This window comes from Octodon degus, unplaced genomic scaffold (genome assembly GCF_000260255.1).
Source record: "Octodon degus isolate 3935 unplaced genomic scaffold, OctDeg1.0 scaffold00057, whole genome shotgun sequence".
Classification (NCBI taxonomy): Eukaryota; Metazoa; Chordata; class Mammalia; order Rodentia; family Octodontidae; genus Octodon; species Octodon degus.
The window spans coordinates 5,715,367-5,731,575 of NW_004524633.1; the positions used below are offsets into that span (position 1 = coordinate 5,715,367).

At 47.5% G+C, this 16,209-nt stretch overlaps 1 protein-coding gene across 1 annotated transcript in view; it reads left to right on the forward strand.

Moving 5' to 3' along the window:
• The first annotated feature begins 6,127 nt into the window (after positions 1–6,127).
• Positions 6,128–16,209, forward strand: part of Il23r (interleukin 23 receptor) — a 40,066-nt gene continuing 29,984 nt past the window's right edge. Inside the window, exons 1-3 of the mRNA XM_004634025.1 lie at positions 6,128–6,197; positions 8,973–9,269; positions 15,087–15,256. Coding sequence (XP_004634082.1) covers positions 6,128–6,197; positions 8,973–9,269; positions 15,087–15,256 — 537 coding nt within the window. The remainder of the gene's footprint in view (positions 6,198–8,972; positions 9,270–15,086; positions 15,257–16,209) is intronic.

Sequence of the window (16,209 nt, forward strand, 5' to 3'; positions counted from 1 at the left end):
CATTACTTGCTTAAAGCATTAATGAGTGAGCTGGTAAATGGCTAATATTTTTAGCTTCAGTGTGTCTCGGGTAGCCTAGTAGGAAAGCGGAATCATTAACGTCATCAGGAAGCCGCATCCTTGGGCCTTGGCCCATTTTCAGTTTTCGGCTCCTAGTAATCTAGGCCTCCCAGCTGTCAGCCTTTGGCCAGCTGTCCCCGTTGGAACTCAGAAGTCCTGAGCCACTCAGAAGCCTGGCGACATGGTGTCACGGACTTTGATATTGACTTGCATTTTTACCATACTTTCTCTCTGGGCCTAGGGCACTGAGTGATTGGAGTGGCACAAATGATGCTCAGCCCTGACCCTTCCTCTGCCTTATCCTTGCTCCATGCCCTCAAGGCACAGTGAGGGGCAGTGGCGCTCCCGCCCTCCGAAGAGGTCCCCACTGTCCCCATGGACCCCCCACCAGACCTTCAAGGTGCTCAGAAGTCTGTAGCAAGGCCTGCCTCAAGCACTTGTGGGTAAGTCCAGCGACACCCGCTGTGCTTACCAGGGCAGGATGCCTTCCCTCCCACCTGTGTGCTGACGGTACCTGCTGCGCCTTGGCGGGGCAGCGCTGACGGCAGCGTACACCCCACCAGCCCAGAGTGACGGAACACCACCACCTTGATTGGCCAGAGGTAGTGCTCAGCTCCAGGGAAAAGGGTCGAGCTCAGACCCCAAGACGGAGCACCAGAGTCCTTCTCTAAAATAGGGAAGGAAGTGATTCTTTGTCCAGGTGTGGGACAGGAAGGTTGTGATCCTGTGTTTCTGAGGAGGGGACTGGGAAGCCCAGGAGAGGTAAGCAGCTGAGGATGGATGGCAAGAGTCCTGGGCCGCCAGGCTGGAAGTCTCTGAGATACCTAAGGTAACCTGCTCACCCCCGAAATCCCATCAGTCCCATGATGCACAGAGGCCCCCATCCTCTTCTGTTAATTCCCATATTTTACTTAGCTGGTTTGAGTTGGATTATTGTCAGTTAGACATTTTTTAACTATTGCAAATATAAGCATCCCAGAATGATAAAAAAAATTTCATATATGTCTCATACTCATAATGAGAATATGACAGAGCGCAGAACTGTATTTAAAGTTACCTAATAAGAAATCACTGTGCTATATATAACTTGTGGTTACTGTGACCTAATGACGTTAAGAAATTGTTCACGAAGAGGAAATGAATTTCAGAATTTTTTTAAAGAGAGGGACAAATTTATGAGAAATGCATGCTTTATTGAGATAAAATTTTGATTTTCAGTCTCAGTTTTGATGTTTTCCCTTGAAACTCTGATTTGAAATTTTAAATTTACAAAGGAGAAATGTATCATTTTTCCAGCAACAAAAGATGTAAGAAAAAATACTTTATGTGGTACAAAATAATGAAATCCTTTCAGAATTATTTTTTTTCATACAGAGCCTCACTATGCAGCTCAGACTTACAGTGATTCTCCTGTCTCAGCCTCCCCAGCACGGAGATAACAGGTGTGTGCCACCACGCCTGGTCTCCTTGATTGGGGCAGGGCTCCGGGGGATAGGGCCAACGTGGCATGGGGTGTGCTTGGGATTCCAGGGCCTGCACAGCCTGCTTTACCAGGGATTGAATGTGGATCCTTGCACTTGCCAGGCAGGCACTTAGACCACCAAGCTATCTCCCTGGCCCCCTCTGAGAATTCCTTATTACTGAATAATAACAATATTCTTGTACTCTGGACTCAGTGATGCTTCCTGTTGTTTTTTTAGAGTGAATATGAACAAAGGTTTAACTAACTTTTTTTTTTTTTTGAGACAGGCTCTCACTATATAGTCAAGGCTGGCCTCAAACTCTTGGCAATCCTCCTGCCTCAGCCTCCTGAGTGCTGGGATTATAGGCATGCACCACCACACCTATCTGTCTCTTAATATTCTGAACCACTCTTTTATCCAACAACTGATTAGTATTAATTTTAGGAGTCCATCTCAGCAAGATATATGTTTCCTATAAACAAGACCAAGGATTGTATAAGAGATATGTAAAATATAAATACATCTGAAGAAAACAAATTAAGTTCATCCTCAAAGGTTAACCCTGTCAAGTCACAAAGTAGTCATTTCACAACCCTTGAGCTGCCTTTCCACATGTTGTATATAGGAGTATTTTTATTTCAATAACGTGAAGAAAATGAAACTCACAGGTAAGCATGTCTGAAGTGAAGGGGAGTACTTTGAGTGGAACAATGGCATATCATATAATACAATTTTTACAAATCATTTATTGATTTATTTTTTTGGTCTGGGGTCTCGCTGCACAGCGCTGACTGATAGTGATCCTCCAGTGCTGCGATTCCAGGTGTGTGCCACCATTCCCAATTTTGGTAGCTGGCATGACACACCCAGGGTTCCAGGGCCACCATGGCATGCAGTGCGGAGGATCAAACCCCGGTCCTTGTGCTTGCCAGGCAGGCACTTAGACCTCCAAGCTATCTCCCCAACTCCTATAATACTATTTTTTAAATTTTAAATGTTCACTGTAATTTACAGTATCAGTTCCTACCTTCATACGTTGTAAACAAGTGTAGTTCTTGAGGTCTATTTAATACAACACTTTTTGCTCCTTTGTGAATTCACTGGTGGTTTTACTGTTGGGAATGGTCCCGAGTTCAGCCTGGACTGCTGTCTGGTAGCTCTAGGTCGAACAAGGACGTGATGAAACCTCACAGAGGAGATACGTGTTGGAGGTATGTGCGCCGCAGAGACTGCAGTGCTGCTGTTCCGTGTCAGTGCGCTGTCGTGCGTGTCATATACAACTGCCTCGAGATAGAAACACAGGGAGCAAGGCTGTGTGTTCAGGCATGTGAACAGAGGCTCAGGACAAAAACAAAAAAAAACAAAATTTGTTTGTGGACGGTGGGGGGCCCGCCCCTTAGCTCAGTTCTTTAAGTGGCTGCTTCAACAAAGCAGTCAGGCTCAGGCTGCTGTGGTTAGATCCCCACAACTCAAGCCAGCCAAACCTGCCCTGAAGGCATTCAGAGCCAAAAAAAAAAAATCCTTCTGTTTGTGGAGATAGGGTCTGAAAATTTTTTAAAGTAACTAATCAAGTAGACTTAAAATTAAAAACAAAAACAACAAAAAAACTTCTGTTCTCAAAAGACATTGTTCATCTGACCAAAACACAAGCTCCAGCAGTAGCTGGGGTTTGATCCCAGTGTACCTTGTTGGCCCTGTCTCGGGGGCATGCTGAGTTGGAGACTAAGACTGGGTGTGATGGCGCACAACTGTAATCCTAGCACTTGGGAGGCTAAAAACAGGAGGATCACTGCGAGTCCAATCTCCGTAATGAGACCCTGAACCCTGTAAACAAAGATTTAACTAATTTTTTTTTTTTTTTTTGAGACAGGCTCTTACAGTATGGCGAAGGCTGAATGCAGCTTAAGGGAGAGGCCGGCTCTCTGTGGCCTGGCTGCTGCTCCTCCATTTGCTCTTGCTGCTCTGCTGCCCTCCGCCGCCATGAACGGCTGCCCTCTGCCGTGTGCCAGTCTGCCTGGAGCCAGCTGAGCACGGACTGAAGCCCCCAGTAACTATGAGCTAAGTAAACCTTGCCTTCCTTCCTTGTGAGTGTCGGGTATTTGTCCCAGCAAGGGGAAGAGTAACTGAGACGGATCTCTTCCTCTTCGTTTTGTCAGCATTTTGTCTTTCCAGTCACCGGTGCATCCTCTTGTCCTGGTGAGTGCTCTAACTTTCCTTTTCCTAATCTCAGTTCTAGTCCGATTGGCATCCTGAAGTCTTCCCAGTAGCCCTTCATTCAGCTTAAGCTTCCCTCCCGAGTTTACGGGAGTCCGCAGGGACCTATAAGACGGCTTCCTCGGGACAGGCTGAAAGCGTACTGCTCATCCAGCCTTGCACAGAGGCAGTCCTGCTGACCGACACTGCACCCAAGAGTGCCACAAGTGCCACAAGTTGGACAGAGATGAAGAGTGCAGGACCCCACATGTGGCACGAGAGAAGCTGAATTCGTAGAAACTGCGAGTGGAATGACCGCTGCTAGCTAAGCCAGGCAGGGAGAGGGAGCCTGACTGGTCAGAGGGTATAAGTTCTCAGGAAGAGACGAGGCAGCCCAGGGACGTAGCGCATGGCATGGAGACAGTGGTAGCAGTGTGGAGCAGGCCCTAAACGCGTGCTTGCATGTTCTCACCACAACTCAGCAACGCGCCACAGCACGATCTCTGTGAGCTGACGCATGGACTGAAACGGTTTGATTGCCGTGTGATTGTTTCGCAAAGTGTGTGGCACGAGGCATGCTGTACCCCATAAAAATACACAACTTTCCCTTCCAATTTCATTTCAAAGCTGAAAAAGTTCAATAAAGAAACAGATTTATAATTCTGTCAATGTTGGTTACAAAGTAAAAGCATATATCATAGTTTTGATGTCAAAATTTTTGACAAATTAAGTGTATAGGTGCGTGGTACTTCTTGAATGAGAAAATTGCTTGTTTTTGAAATGGATTTACTGTGTTGTTCAGGCTGGCCTTAAACTCGCCACAGAGCCCAGCTGGGCTTGAACTTGTGATTCTCCTGCCTCAGCCTCCCAAGTGCCAGGATAATAAGCATGCACCACCACACCCAGTTATTGATTTATTTACTTACTGTATTTACATTTATAGTATTAAAGATTGAGCTCTGATTTCACTGAGCTGCATTCCTGACCCTTTTTTATTCTTTTTTTTTTTTTTTTTTTTTGAGACAGTCTCTCAAAGTCACTAAGCTTCCGGGTTGAGCTCAATTTGTGATCCTCCTGCCTCAGCCTTACCAGAGGGCTGGTGTTTCAGGCAGGGACCTACACATGTAGCTGAGACCTTTTTAAAGTGAGCTAGGGGGCAGGAAATACTGACAAAGCAGCTCACTTTCAGCAGTCTGGGTTTTCCCAAACAATGACAAGACAGCCAGTCATTTTGAAATGGGCACTTTGAGTTCCTCTCTAGGCTCAGAAATGTAGGTCAGGGCCCTGCTGACAGGTAGCTCCAGGGGCCTCAGAGCTGCAGACCTGAAGCGCTCGTTGTCAGGCAGTGAGTGAGAGGAAACAGGTAGAGTCTACAATCACCCAGAACTTCAGGGTGGACGGGGATCCCGGGATCCCCAGGAATGGTGGCTTCCTCTTCTAAGCCCTCAGGGCCGTGTGTGAGACGGTAGTGACAGATGGCAGCTGAGCCTGGAGCACTGCTTGGTGTTACTGCTTTTGCGTCTGCCTCTCGGATCAGGTGAGTAGCTGACTTCTAACTAGGATTATCCGGCTGTGTTACCCCGCATCTGCAAAGAGAAGATCTTGTTGCCCCAAGCTGTGAGAAGGACATCTGCACTCCCACACCGCGCAGATGCTGTTCCTGAGCGTGTTGCCGGGTATTTGTGCTGCTGTTGTACAGGTATTGGGAGCTGCGGGCTGTGTCGGGCTCTGCGATGTGGACAACTCGAGGTTTACTAAACAGACAGAATCACAGTGAGGTGAAGAGTGCGAAGTGCCAAGGAACTGAGCTATCTAGTCAGATAAGTGTCTGCTGAACTGAGCCACGCGACCCGGCTACAAACCAGTCCCAGGACCGCTGGCATTTGTGCACAGTTCTTTGTCCTGGTCATAGTACATTTGCCTTTGTCTCTCTTTGTATATCCTTCTTCTCTGGGACTTCTGAGAAGTTTGGCTTTTGCCAGGTTTTGCTCATGAAAAGCTGGTATTTTCAGAACATGTTGATGCATAACTCTGGTCAGGGAAAGAATTCCTCAGCAGAAGTTAGAGCAGAAGGGGGTGTGGGCTGAGAAGAGAGCCCAAGGGAGGAGGGCTGCAGTGGGACAGGGGGCAGACGTCCAGCTGGGGGTGCCAGGGGTCTCTGCAGGCATGAAGTTCCCTCTTCTGCCGTGCCACGTCTGCTCCTTAGTAGCTCCCCTCACAGGCCGGTGACCTTTCCCAGCCCAGCCCGCTCCCTTCCTCCCTTCTTCCCACCTTCCTAACCAAATGTTCCCATCAATGCCAGTGATTGTTAGGAGAAGCATAAGGCCTTTTATTACTACATGAAAGCATTACGCTGTAAATGTTTTTGCAATCTTTTTCCAGAAAGAAAGGGCTCTTTCCTGTTTCCAGGCATGAATCAGGTGACGATTCAGTTGGAGGCCTTAATAACCCTTTATATTCTCTTCTACTGGTGTCATGCAGGTAGAGTATTTTACAACAAATGTGATATTGAGGGGTTATGATTTTCAAGGCATTATGCTAGGACTGCTGAAGGATATAAAAATATTCAATTGGAAAAGTATGTGTACATAAGTATTACGAGACAGCCCAGTGTGGTGGTGCGTGCCTGGACCCCAGCACTCAGGAGGCTGAGGCAGGAGAAACACTGAAGGTTCAGAATCATCCTGGGCTACATAGTAAGTTCAAAGCCAGCCTGAACTGCATAGTGAGATGCTGTCTCAATCCCATACACACACACGCACACACGCACACACATTTGCATGAGACGAACTGACACTGCCCCAGACTGCTTGCAAGTGCAGGGCTTCTTTCTCAGACGTGCCTGGTGGACAGAGGGGGAATATTCATTGCTGAAGTTGGCATTTTTCTTTGGAGCTACTACAACTGCTCCAAAGGCCTAAACTTCACTCAACCCATGATGCACATGCTCACGGTGGCCACGCCAGCTCCGTGTTGCCTGTCTGTGATCCCTGTCACCTCCTCAGGGCCCCAAGGTGCTGTGACAATTCCTGTCCAATGTCGGCCACACACACACACCACAGTCCCATGTGGCAGGCACAGTGGCTTTGAGGAGCCCAGCCTGGGCACCAAGGGCCTCGTCAGCAGCTGAGGCAGGAGCAGCGGGCTAGTCGTTACTGTTGAGCTGCGCTGGGGGACTTCTGCAGGGCGCTCCAGGCCCTGGGCAGGGGCAAGGATCCAGGTCCTGGGAGAGAAACCACATTGGGACCGCAGTGTAGACCTGGGGTGAGGTTTCACAGAGTGACACAGAAGACCTTGGCAACAGTCTGGGGGCCCAGGGTGTCAGTGCTGTCCCCTTTGCCCCATCCTCAGACTCAGGCCGCCTCCTGGGTAATTTGGGGCCTCCCAGAGCCAGGTGACAGCCATCCCTGGAGCCACAGGGGAAGGCCACTCTTCCTTTGCTTCCTAAATGAGGCAGCCTGGGCAGGACTCATTCGCACACTCAAGCGGTCTGCCCCGGGGCACGGGGTGGGGCCACCTGGGGCCAGGGGATGACCTATAGAGTGCTCAGTGGTGTTGTTCTTGTCATCCAAGCTACATTTTTTCAGGCTTTCTACTGTGATGTTACTCGCTTTTTCAGCAGCTTTTCAGAAATGCACTTAGCATTTCTCTAAACCATCTAATAACCACATTAAAAGGGAAATTAACATTTTTGGATGACTTTGTCTCCTTTCCTTTGGAGACTTCCGTTGATCATGGCTTTTTTTTTTTTTTTTTTTTTTTTTTTGCCACTTTCTGAAAGAATATCGATTTAATTTACTCCTGAATGCTGTGGTCCAGTGTTTTTGGGTTCTTTCTTTTATTGTTGAAAACCAAGGCATTAGATGAAATCCAGCCTACTACTACTATCGATTTTTCTAGATATTCTCAAGAGTTCCATGGTAACATTTGTATATATCAAGAGATGGGATTTGTCTAAACCTGAATTGTTGAATTCATTTAAAGTATTTAGGTATTTTCTTAAATCTTCCTTTTTTAATGTTTTTGATTGAAATCCCCTATTGATGGTGATGGGATTATTTTATTATTACTTCAACATTTCAGTATTTATAATGCATATAGAAATATTCATTCCACAAATGGAAGTAGTCAGTTGCATTTATATTATGTAACAAGTAGATCTCTTAAGCATTCATATCACATTTATAAATATATTTTAATACAAATATTTCTTGAAAATGACTGTAATAAATTTCACAGAATTTCTTGTATGAATTTAATTTTTTATTATTGAATTGCATAATCATTTGAGCTTCAAAATGTGATTTTTTTTTTTAAACTAGTGATTAAACGCAGGGCTTCATTCATTCTGGGCAAAGGGTGTGCCAGTGATCTATATTCCCAGCCCAGTGACTTTGTATTAATTTTTATTTACAAAGTAATACATCTATTTAAAAATGGAATTCAATCCCCAGCATGCCGTGCTGGCCCCGCCCCAGGGGCGCACTGAGCCGATGAATCGGCTGGGCGTGGTGACGTGCACCTGTAATCCCAGCACCTAGAAGGCTGCAAACAGGAGGATCACTATGAGTCTGAACTGTGTAGTGAGACCCTGTAGACCCTGTGCTAAATACGTTTAAAAAAAAAAAGAAAAAGAAAAATGGGGGCATGCACAATTGGAAAATGAAAAATTAACAGATTTTCTTTAATAGCATAATATTTTCCCCTTCAGTTCACCCACTTATTTCTTTCCAGCGCTGAGCCCATATTAAATATACTTTTTGCAATTTGCTTTTCAATTTAATATATGCTGTGAAAATTTTCTACACTGTCAACTTGATGAATTTTACATGGTGATAAAGCACTAGATTTTTGTCATTTGTATGCATATTATTTTGTTTATTATAGTCACAAGTGTGTGAGAAAAGCAGATTGTATCTTCAAAAACAAAGAAAGAACCAGCGGTTGGTGGAGTTTCTTACAAGTAGGGTTTGGGTTCCCCAGTGCTCAGTATTCTTTCTGATCTTATCTTTGAAGTGCGCTTAGCTTTCTAGTGCCTCGGCTCTCCACGTTGAAGTAGGAGAGTTCGCTCCTTTTGCTTTTTAGGCAGGGAAAGATAGAAAGCTGGCTTCTCGCCGGTCACGTCGCTGAGCATGATGAAAGCACGCTAACGATACATAGTTACAATTCCGTTCAGTAGAAATCTCTTACTATAAAAAAAATTTAAATGCAATGGTATCTGTTGTAATATTTTCCACTGACTTTGTTTGTTTTCAGGAATTACCAGTATAAAGTGCTCCGGCAACCTCTGGGTAGAACCAGCCACGGTTTTTAAAATGGGCATGAACATCTCTGTATATTGCCAAGTAGCTGGTATGAAGTGCCAACCAAGACACCTTTATTTATATAAAAATGACCTAAAAGAAAGATTTCACATGTCCAAGATGAACAGAACCACAGCTCGACACTGGTTCAGGAACTTTCTGGAGCCGCGGGCCTCGGTGTACTGTACTGCGCAGTGTCCTGGTCGTTCGCAGGAGACGCTGGTGTGCGGACAGGACATCTCTTCAGGATGTAAGTACTGGGTGGGGCAGGACACTTCCAAAGTGAGGGAGAGCTGGTCCCCACGCTGCCAGCCGCCTTACCTGGTGGAGCCCACTGACATAGCCGTCTGGTTTCCTGCGGGAGCTGCAGCCCCGCCAGGGAACTCTGAGGGATGGCTGGGGGCGTCTGGTGGGAGAAGCGTGCACATGCCAGCGCTGCAGCCAGCGTGCAGGGGCTCTTCCAAGGCAGCCAGAAATATGGAAGTTTAATGTGAACTTCAAATTTTTTTAAATATTCTGAATCCATTTCAGATGAACAAGATTTTATTACTAGCCTGGCCAAATAGGGCACAGGAAGCCAGCACTCTCAAATTAAAAATGTTCTTCTTTTCATCTTTTTTTTTCACTTATGTTTTGTGTTTATTTATTTTCCAAACTAATGTCATCCTCCTTGAAGCAGATTGCATTGGGAGACTTGATTTTGTTTTATTTTCAGACAGGGTCTCGCTCTGTAGTTCAGGCTGGCCTTGGAATCAGTATATGGCCTGGAGCTCAGGGTGATCCTCCTGCTTCAGCCTCCTGAGTGCTGGGATAACAGGCCTACACCCAGCTACTGAGAGATTTTGAAACCAAGATTCAGTGAAAGTTACAAAAGTAGCTTCATGTCCTTGCTGCACTCCCTTTTGCTAGTTGGGTAACTCTGGGCAGCTTGTTAACCCATCAGAGCCTCAGTCACCTGTCTGTTGAATGCACACTGTACATGATTGTGTTGGGTACTGAGCCTCAAAATTTTTTTAAATACATGTTACAAACTGTAAGCACATCAATACCTAAACCCTCAAAAATGCATCCTTTTGACAAAATGCAGGAAGCTTCTCATGCCATCCTTTACTCAAAATCCTGGAGTCCATTGAGATTACTATTGGTTATTGCAATTATTTAGGAAAAGTTCATTCAGCTGAGCTATGTGGTAAGTTGTCGCGTGCTCATGGTATTCTGCAAGGCTGAAGGTCCTGTCGTCACACGAGCTGGCCATGTAATCACGTATATAGCTAGATCTCAGCTCTACTGTAAAGGACGGATTGGTTTGTTGAACACTATTTTCATTAAGAGATCTGTTCTCCACAGCACCTAGGCCCATCTTCAGCACACAGAGGACTTGGCGTCTGTGCCAGGCTCCCTTCCTCCATTGTTTGGTTTTTTTTTGAGACAAGATGGCCTAGAACCCCAGGGGTGCTCCTGCCTCAGCCACATGTGCTGGGACAAAGGCATGTACTGCCACGCCTGGCCCCCCACGCTGTTGAGAACCCAGCCTGAGTTCTTACTTCCTCCTCGCCTCCAGCGTAGCTAGGAGACAGGCCAGGGACCCTGCGCCAGTGCATATGCTGCTGCCCAGGAGGTCTCTGTCCTACCTGATTCTGTGCCTTCCAATGAGAGAATTTAGGGCTGAGGGGCAAGCAGAAGGTCCTGAGTTCGATTCCCAGTATGAAAAAAGAGAACGAGAGAGAGAATTTAGAGAAAGTATAGGTCAGGGCATCAGAGTGACCTCGGTGGACTTCTTTAATGCCTTCACCTTGCCCTACATTGTAGAGTCCAACCGCAGGCTGGCTTCTTATCTGATGTACTGACTCCCTCGCCTGTCCACATCCTGAGGAAGCAGGGCCCACTCTCTGTGCTAGAACAGCTTCGCACCTGTCCTTCTGGGTGCAGGGAGGGAGGAGAGGCTGCAGGCAACTGTGTAGGACAAATAGGTAGCTTCCCGAGTTACTGGCAGAGGTCAGTTGTTCATTGAGCCAGAGAAATAAAAGGATGTGAAATAGATAATCCCCTCCTTCAAAAGTCAGTATTTCAACACATTTTGGTTTGGGGTCAGATTGGTTTTCGTCAGGCCGGGGTGGCGTCTCATTACCCAGATGCTTGGCTTGTGAACGCGAGCTGCGTGTCATTGTGTGGCATGCTTCAGTGCTTCCCCAGCTCAGCGTAGCCATCCATTTCGGTGAAGTGGGAGTAAGGAAACAGAAAAATTAAGACTTAGGGGAGAGTGTGGTGGTCGGTTCCCTCACATTACTTCCAGTCACCATCCCGCTACTTCCTGCTACCATCGTGCTGTTTTGGGGACTTTCGTCACCCGGAGTCGGGGTGATGGGCCGTTCACACTGGGTGTTGGGCACCTTCTGTCTTTAGAAAGAACTGGACTGCGGGGGATTGGACCTGTTTCCTGAGCGTGTCAGGCTGGTTATGTGGCACTTGACAGGAGTCACTCCACTTTGCAGTGGTCTCCTGGGGGACAGGGCAGGTGCTCCCTCCTGAACGGTACCCTCCCACAAATTCTACTGAAGCCCTCCTTCCCTGTGAGGAGTCTGTGATCTCGTTGCTCCGAACAGCCCTCGCGCTGTGGCCCACAGGCTGCTGCCCTGGAGCATGAGACCAGGCGGAGTTCGGGTCAGAGGGACCCTTCCCAGAACAGCCTCAGGGGAGCACTTTCGCTTCCCTCTGGTGGTGGCCCAGGAAGAGTCCCTGCTCTCCACTGGGGGATCTGGGGGCCTGCAGCTCCTCACCCAGAGCTCTGGCTGTGAGTACAGGTGCTAACCGCAGCGAGAGTCTCAGACCCCCGGGTTCCAGCTGAATGTGCTCTCGGGCTCTCTTCGCTTAGCCAACAAAACCTCTTATTTAAATGGGTCAGAAAAGGGTTTTTGAGGCATTCTAGAAATCACGTTGCTTTCACTGAGCCCCTTTGATGTCAGGATATGCGTCCTGTGCGCCTCAGCAGATCGTTTACCACCCACCACTGTTTTGGACAGAAGGATTCTAGGCCCTTCTGTAGACTGGAGGGAAATCGTGAAAGACAGAAAGTGAGTGAGTCATTCCTCTCCCTGAGAAGCTATCCACGCGTCTGTGCATTTCTCTACTCTGACACATAATCTGTGAAATGCAGACTCTTACAATTTCCATTTTAAGCCGTGATCTTAAACAACTCTTAGATTCTTATCTGCGATGAAATACACATATATTACAGGAAATTTATTCTAACAGGAGTCACATGAATCGTGGAATTAAAATACTTCAAGATTCTTATTTGTTTAAAATTCCAATTAAAATAAACCATAGGCAGTCATGTTTTCACTTAATCATTTATTTAAAGTTTTAAGCAACATTGACTTAGAATTTAACCATGTTTTACCTTCATTTATAGTGATTAAAGCAGATTTTTTTAATCCAGTAAAACCCCAGAGTACTTATCATTACCATTGCTGTTAAGTGTCTGTCATCACCGTGTAACTGGGCTGCCTGAGTCCTCTCTGTGAAAGGAGTTTCAGTGCGGTCTCTGCCAAAACGTGGCGCCTGCCTTCATTACTGCGGAGGGGTTTTGCTTGTATTATTGTTCTTCTTCTTATTATTATTATTATTATTATTATTACTACTACTTCGGTTTTTTGAGACGGGGTCTCACTGTGTAGCCCAGGCTGCCCTCAGGCTCCCAGAGGCCTCCCCACCTCGGCCTCCCAAGTTTGCAGGCATGAACACCACGCCTGGCAGTGTGCCTGTGTCCGTGCTGCTCGGGTCCTCTTGTTAATCAAGTTACACAGTCCACAGCATGAGCTCCATGGAGGGCTCCTGTGCCTCTGAAGTGTGCTTAACGCCAGGACAGCAAAGAAGGAAGAAGCACCAGCTTTGCTCTTAAGAAGCTTTGGTAGCAGCTGGCCCTCCGCTGTGCTGAATTAGCAAGGGTCCTGTGGTCAGCAGGGGCTCCAAGCGTAGAAGGCAGGACTTGGGGGAAGGGCGCAGATAGGCCCTCCCTGCGTGTTCAGGGTGTCAGTAGGCTCTGGGTTGCAGCCGGGTTAGCTCTTGATTGCTGAGTGACTCCGCGGAGGGATCTGCTGGGAGGACGCTGCCCTCAGAGCCATGCTCACCGCTCTTGTGATGCTTCTTGCTAACAGAAAATACCAGCTGCTCTGCATACGTGTCGAATTCTTCTTTGTTGTTTGCAAAGTTAATTCACCACCCCGCATTAGTAATCCTGATGGGCCAAGGAGATGGCTCAGAGGGCCGGGGAGATGGCTCAGTAGAATAACCGCTTCCCTGGCAAGTGCAAGGCCCTGAGTTCAATCCCTGGTTCCACCAAAATAAATAAATAAATACAGTTTTTTTTTTAAATCCTGAGCATTCGCTGAATATAGAATGCTGCAGTAATGGAACCGAGAAGATAGACATGTGTCTCTTATACTTACCAGCTCAGCAATGCTGAGGAAATATTTCCCCCAGGAAAAAATTAATTCAGCACAAATTACTGCAATAAGTAAAAGATAAGCTTGTAATCAATGTCCAAAATGATCTAAATTTGTGTTTCTGACTGAGTGTAATAGCCATTCCTGCAATTCCAGCATTCGGAGAGGCTGAGGCCGGAGGATTGCAAGTTAGAGCCCAGCCTGGCCAACTTAGTGACTTAAAGAGACTCTGTCTTATAATAAAAATTAAACAAGGACCAGTGATATAGCTCAGTGCAAAGGCCCCAGTTCAATCCCCAATACTGAAAAAATAATGCAATGGTGCTAGGGAAATAGCTCAGCGGTCTGAGTGCCTGCCTGGCAAGCACAAGCACTGGGTTTGATCCCTGGTACCCCATACCATGCCAGCCCCAGAACCCGGGCACACCGTGTCAGCCTCCGGGACCAGATGTGGTAGCACATGCTTGTAATCCCAGTGCTGGGGAGGCTGACGGCAGGAGGACCACCGAGAATCTGAGCTGCATACTGAAGCCCTGTAACGACTAAATACATTTAAAAAAAATGTGTTTCCGTGCTTGGGTCCTGCAGGGTTCTGGAGAAGGTTGGAGGTCTGGTTCCTGCCGCTTCCAGACCTGTTTCTCCTCACTGTACCTCAATGCTGCAAATCACCACATTGCTTCCAAGAACTCTCATGTTCTCCTGCAGTCCAAAATAGTTTTTAATTATAAAGTAAATTGGATTCAATATGGAAAGTTTTAGAAAAAATATGGGCTGGGCATGGTGGTGCATGTCTGTTGTCCTAGCACTTGTGAGGCTGAGGCAGCAGGGTTGCTGGGAGCGCCAGGCCAGCCTGGGCTACAAAGTGAGCTCAAGGCCAGCATGAACTGCATAGTGAGATCCTGTCTCAAAAAGACCAAAAAATAAAAAATTTAAACAGACCAAAAAAACTAATCTCCATAATCCCATAATTTTACCAATGACATATTTTCTCCATAATAATTGAAATATATCTTTCAAATCTCTCTCTGCCACTAAACTATTTTGAAACATTTTTTACTTAATGTATTTCTAGTGCTTTTCAAAAACCAGGCCCTTGCACCTTCGTCTATAGTATCTCTGATGTGTTTCAAGCCCGCGTTATCATTTGCCCCATCCTGAGGTGGCTTCCACCCCGTTGCATGTGCTTTACCCACTATTTTTACATATCTGTGCCAATCTCACTGAGGACAGTGCGCAGATGGAGCACTGCCAGGATGCAAGAATGCCGGCTCCCTGAAGTACCTGCGACACCCAGAGCAGCCTCGGTCGGGGTCCCCATCTGGTCCCACAAGAGCGGGGGGTGGGTGGGGTGGGGTGACTCTGCCGGCCCCTTTCTGGCACTGGGCACCCCTGGTCTCAAAACCCTTGCCCGTGTGATGAGCTGAATAACACTGCTATGGTTCTGATCTGCCATGAGGATAATTTTTCATAAGTTTTTTGTTGCTTTACAAATAATATTTTCAGTAGGTGATTTCCAGGCAAGAGGTAAGGCCACATCTGTGCCTGAGATAGGTCTGGGGTGTGCGGTCAGGTGCACAGAGGTCTGTGTCTCTGCTCTTTGCTCTTGCTGCTTGCTCCCCAAGTGTCTGGCAGCTCTGTGTCGCATGGTGGGGACAAGCAGGCAGGGCCACACTCGGATGTGGGGGTACAGCAAGGTCAGAGTGCGGTGCTTCTTCCTAAGTCCCTGTCCACGCTGCTCACCATGCATGACAGCTGGGGACCCAAACACTGCCACATTGGTGGGGCCGAGGGTGTGAGTAGTGTCCCCAGACACTCCCCTCTCTCCTCCCCTTGGGCTCCCCCTTGTGGTATTGGCTTCATTCTTTTGTTGTTGCTTTGTCTTTTGTTTCCATGCCCTTGAGACAGGGTCTTGTAGTTCAGGCTCTACCACAGCAGGCTGCAGAAGAAGAGCTGGAGGTGCAAGGGCCAGAGCTGTGCAGGAGAGAGGCAGACTCTTTTGGTCCAGGTCAGTGACGACCAAACCTCTTAAGAAGCCCTTTAGATGTGGCAGAGGTGGTGGTAAGACACGGGGAACTGGAACACCGCATCGTGAGCACAGCGAGAGGTTCAGCCTGGACACCTCAGGACCTACGAGCTGAACCTCTCCCCAGGAGGTGGCTCCTCTAGGTCCTTGCTCTAGGAGGAAGCTGGTGGATTTGTTCCTGTGTGTGTGCAATTTATCCCTGAGCTGATCTTCCCTTCCCACCCAGGCGGGAGCCAGCGTGTAGCTTTGCTCCTCTTAGGCCAAGCCACAGTGTTCCCACGTGACTTTCACACTATGCGGGCCGGGTGCAAGGAGGAGAGCTGACCGGGTGGCTGGGAAGAAGGCTCACTCCCTGTTGCTCGGTCCAGTGAAAGCAGATAGACTGGGGTCCGTGGTCAAGGTCAAGGAAGAGTCAAGATCAGGAGGGACTGACCAGATGAAGTAGAGTTTGTAACTAGAGTAATGCTGATTCCTTAACAACAGGGTGGACCAAGATAAGAGCCTGGAGGCCAAGGAGAAAGAACTGAGAGGAGACTTGGTGGAGGCTCTCCCCATGACAGTACCCATAGTGGTGGAGAGGTTGCTGTGGGAATGCCAGCAGCCCTGTGGGATGACAGGTGGACTCAGGGCAGGTGGCTGACATGGAGGAACTGAGCTGTCGTGGTCAGGCTGCTCTCTGTGGCTCCTCAGGGTGCTCTGTTCACTTGCAGATCCACCAGACA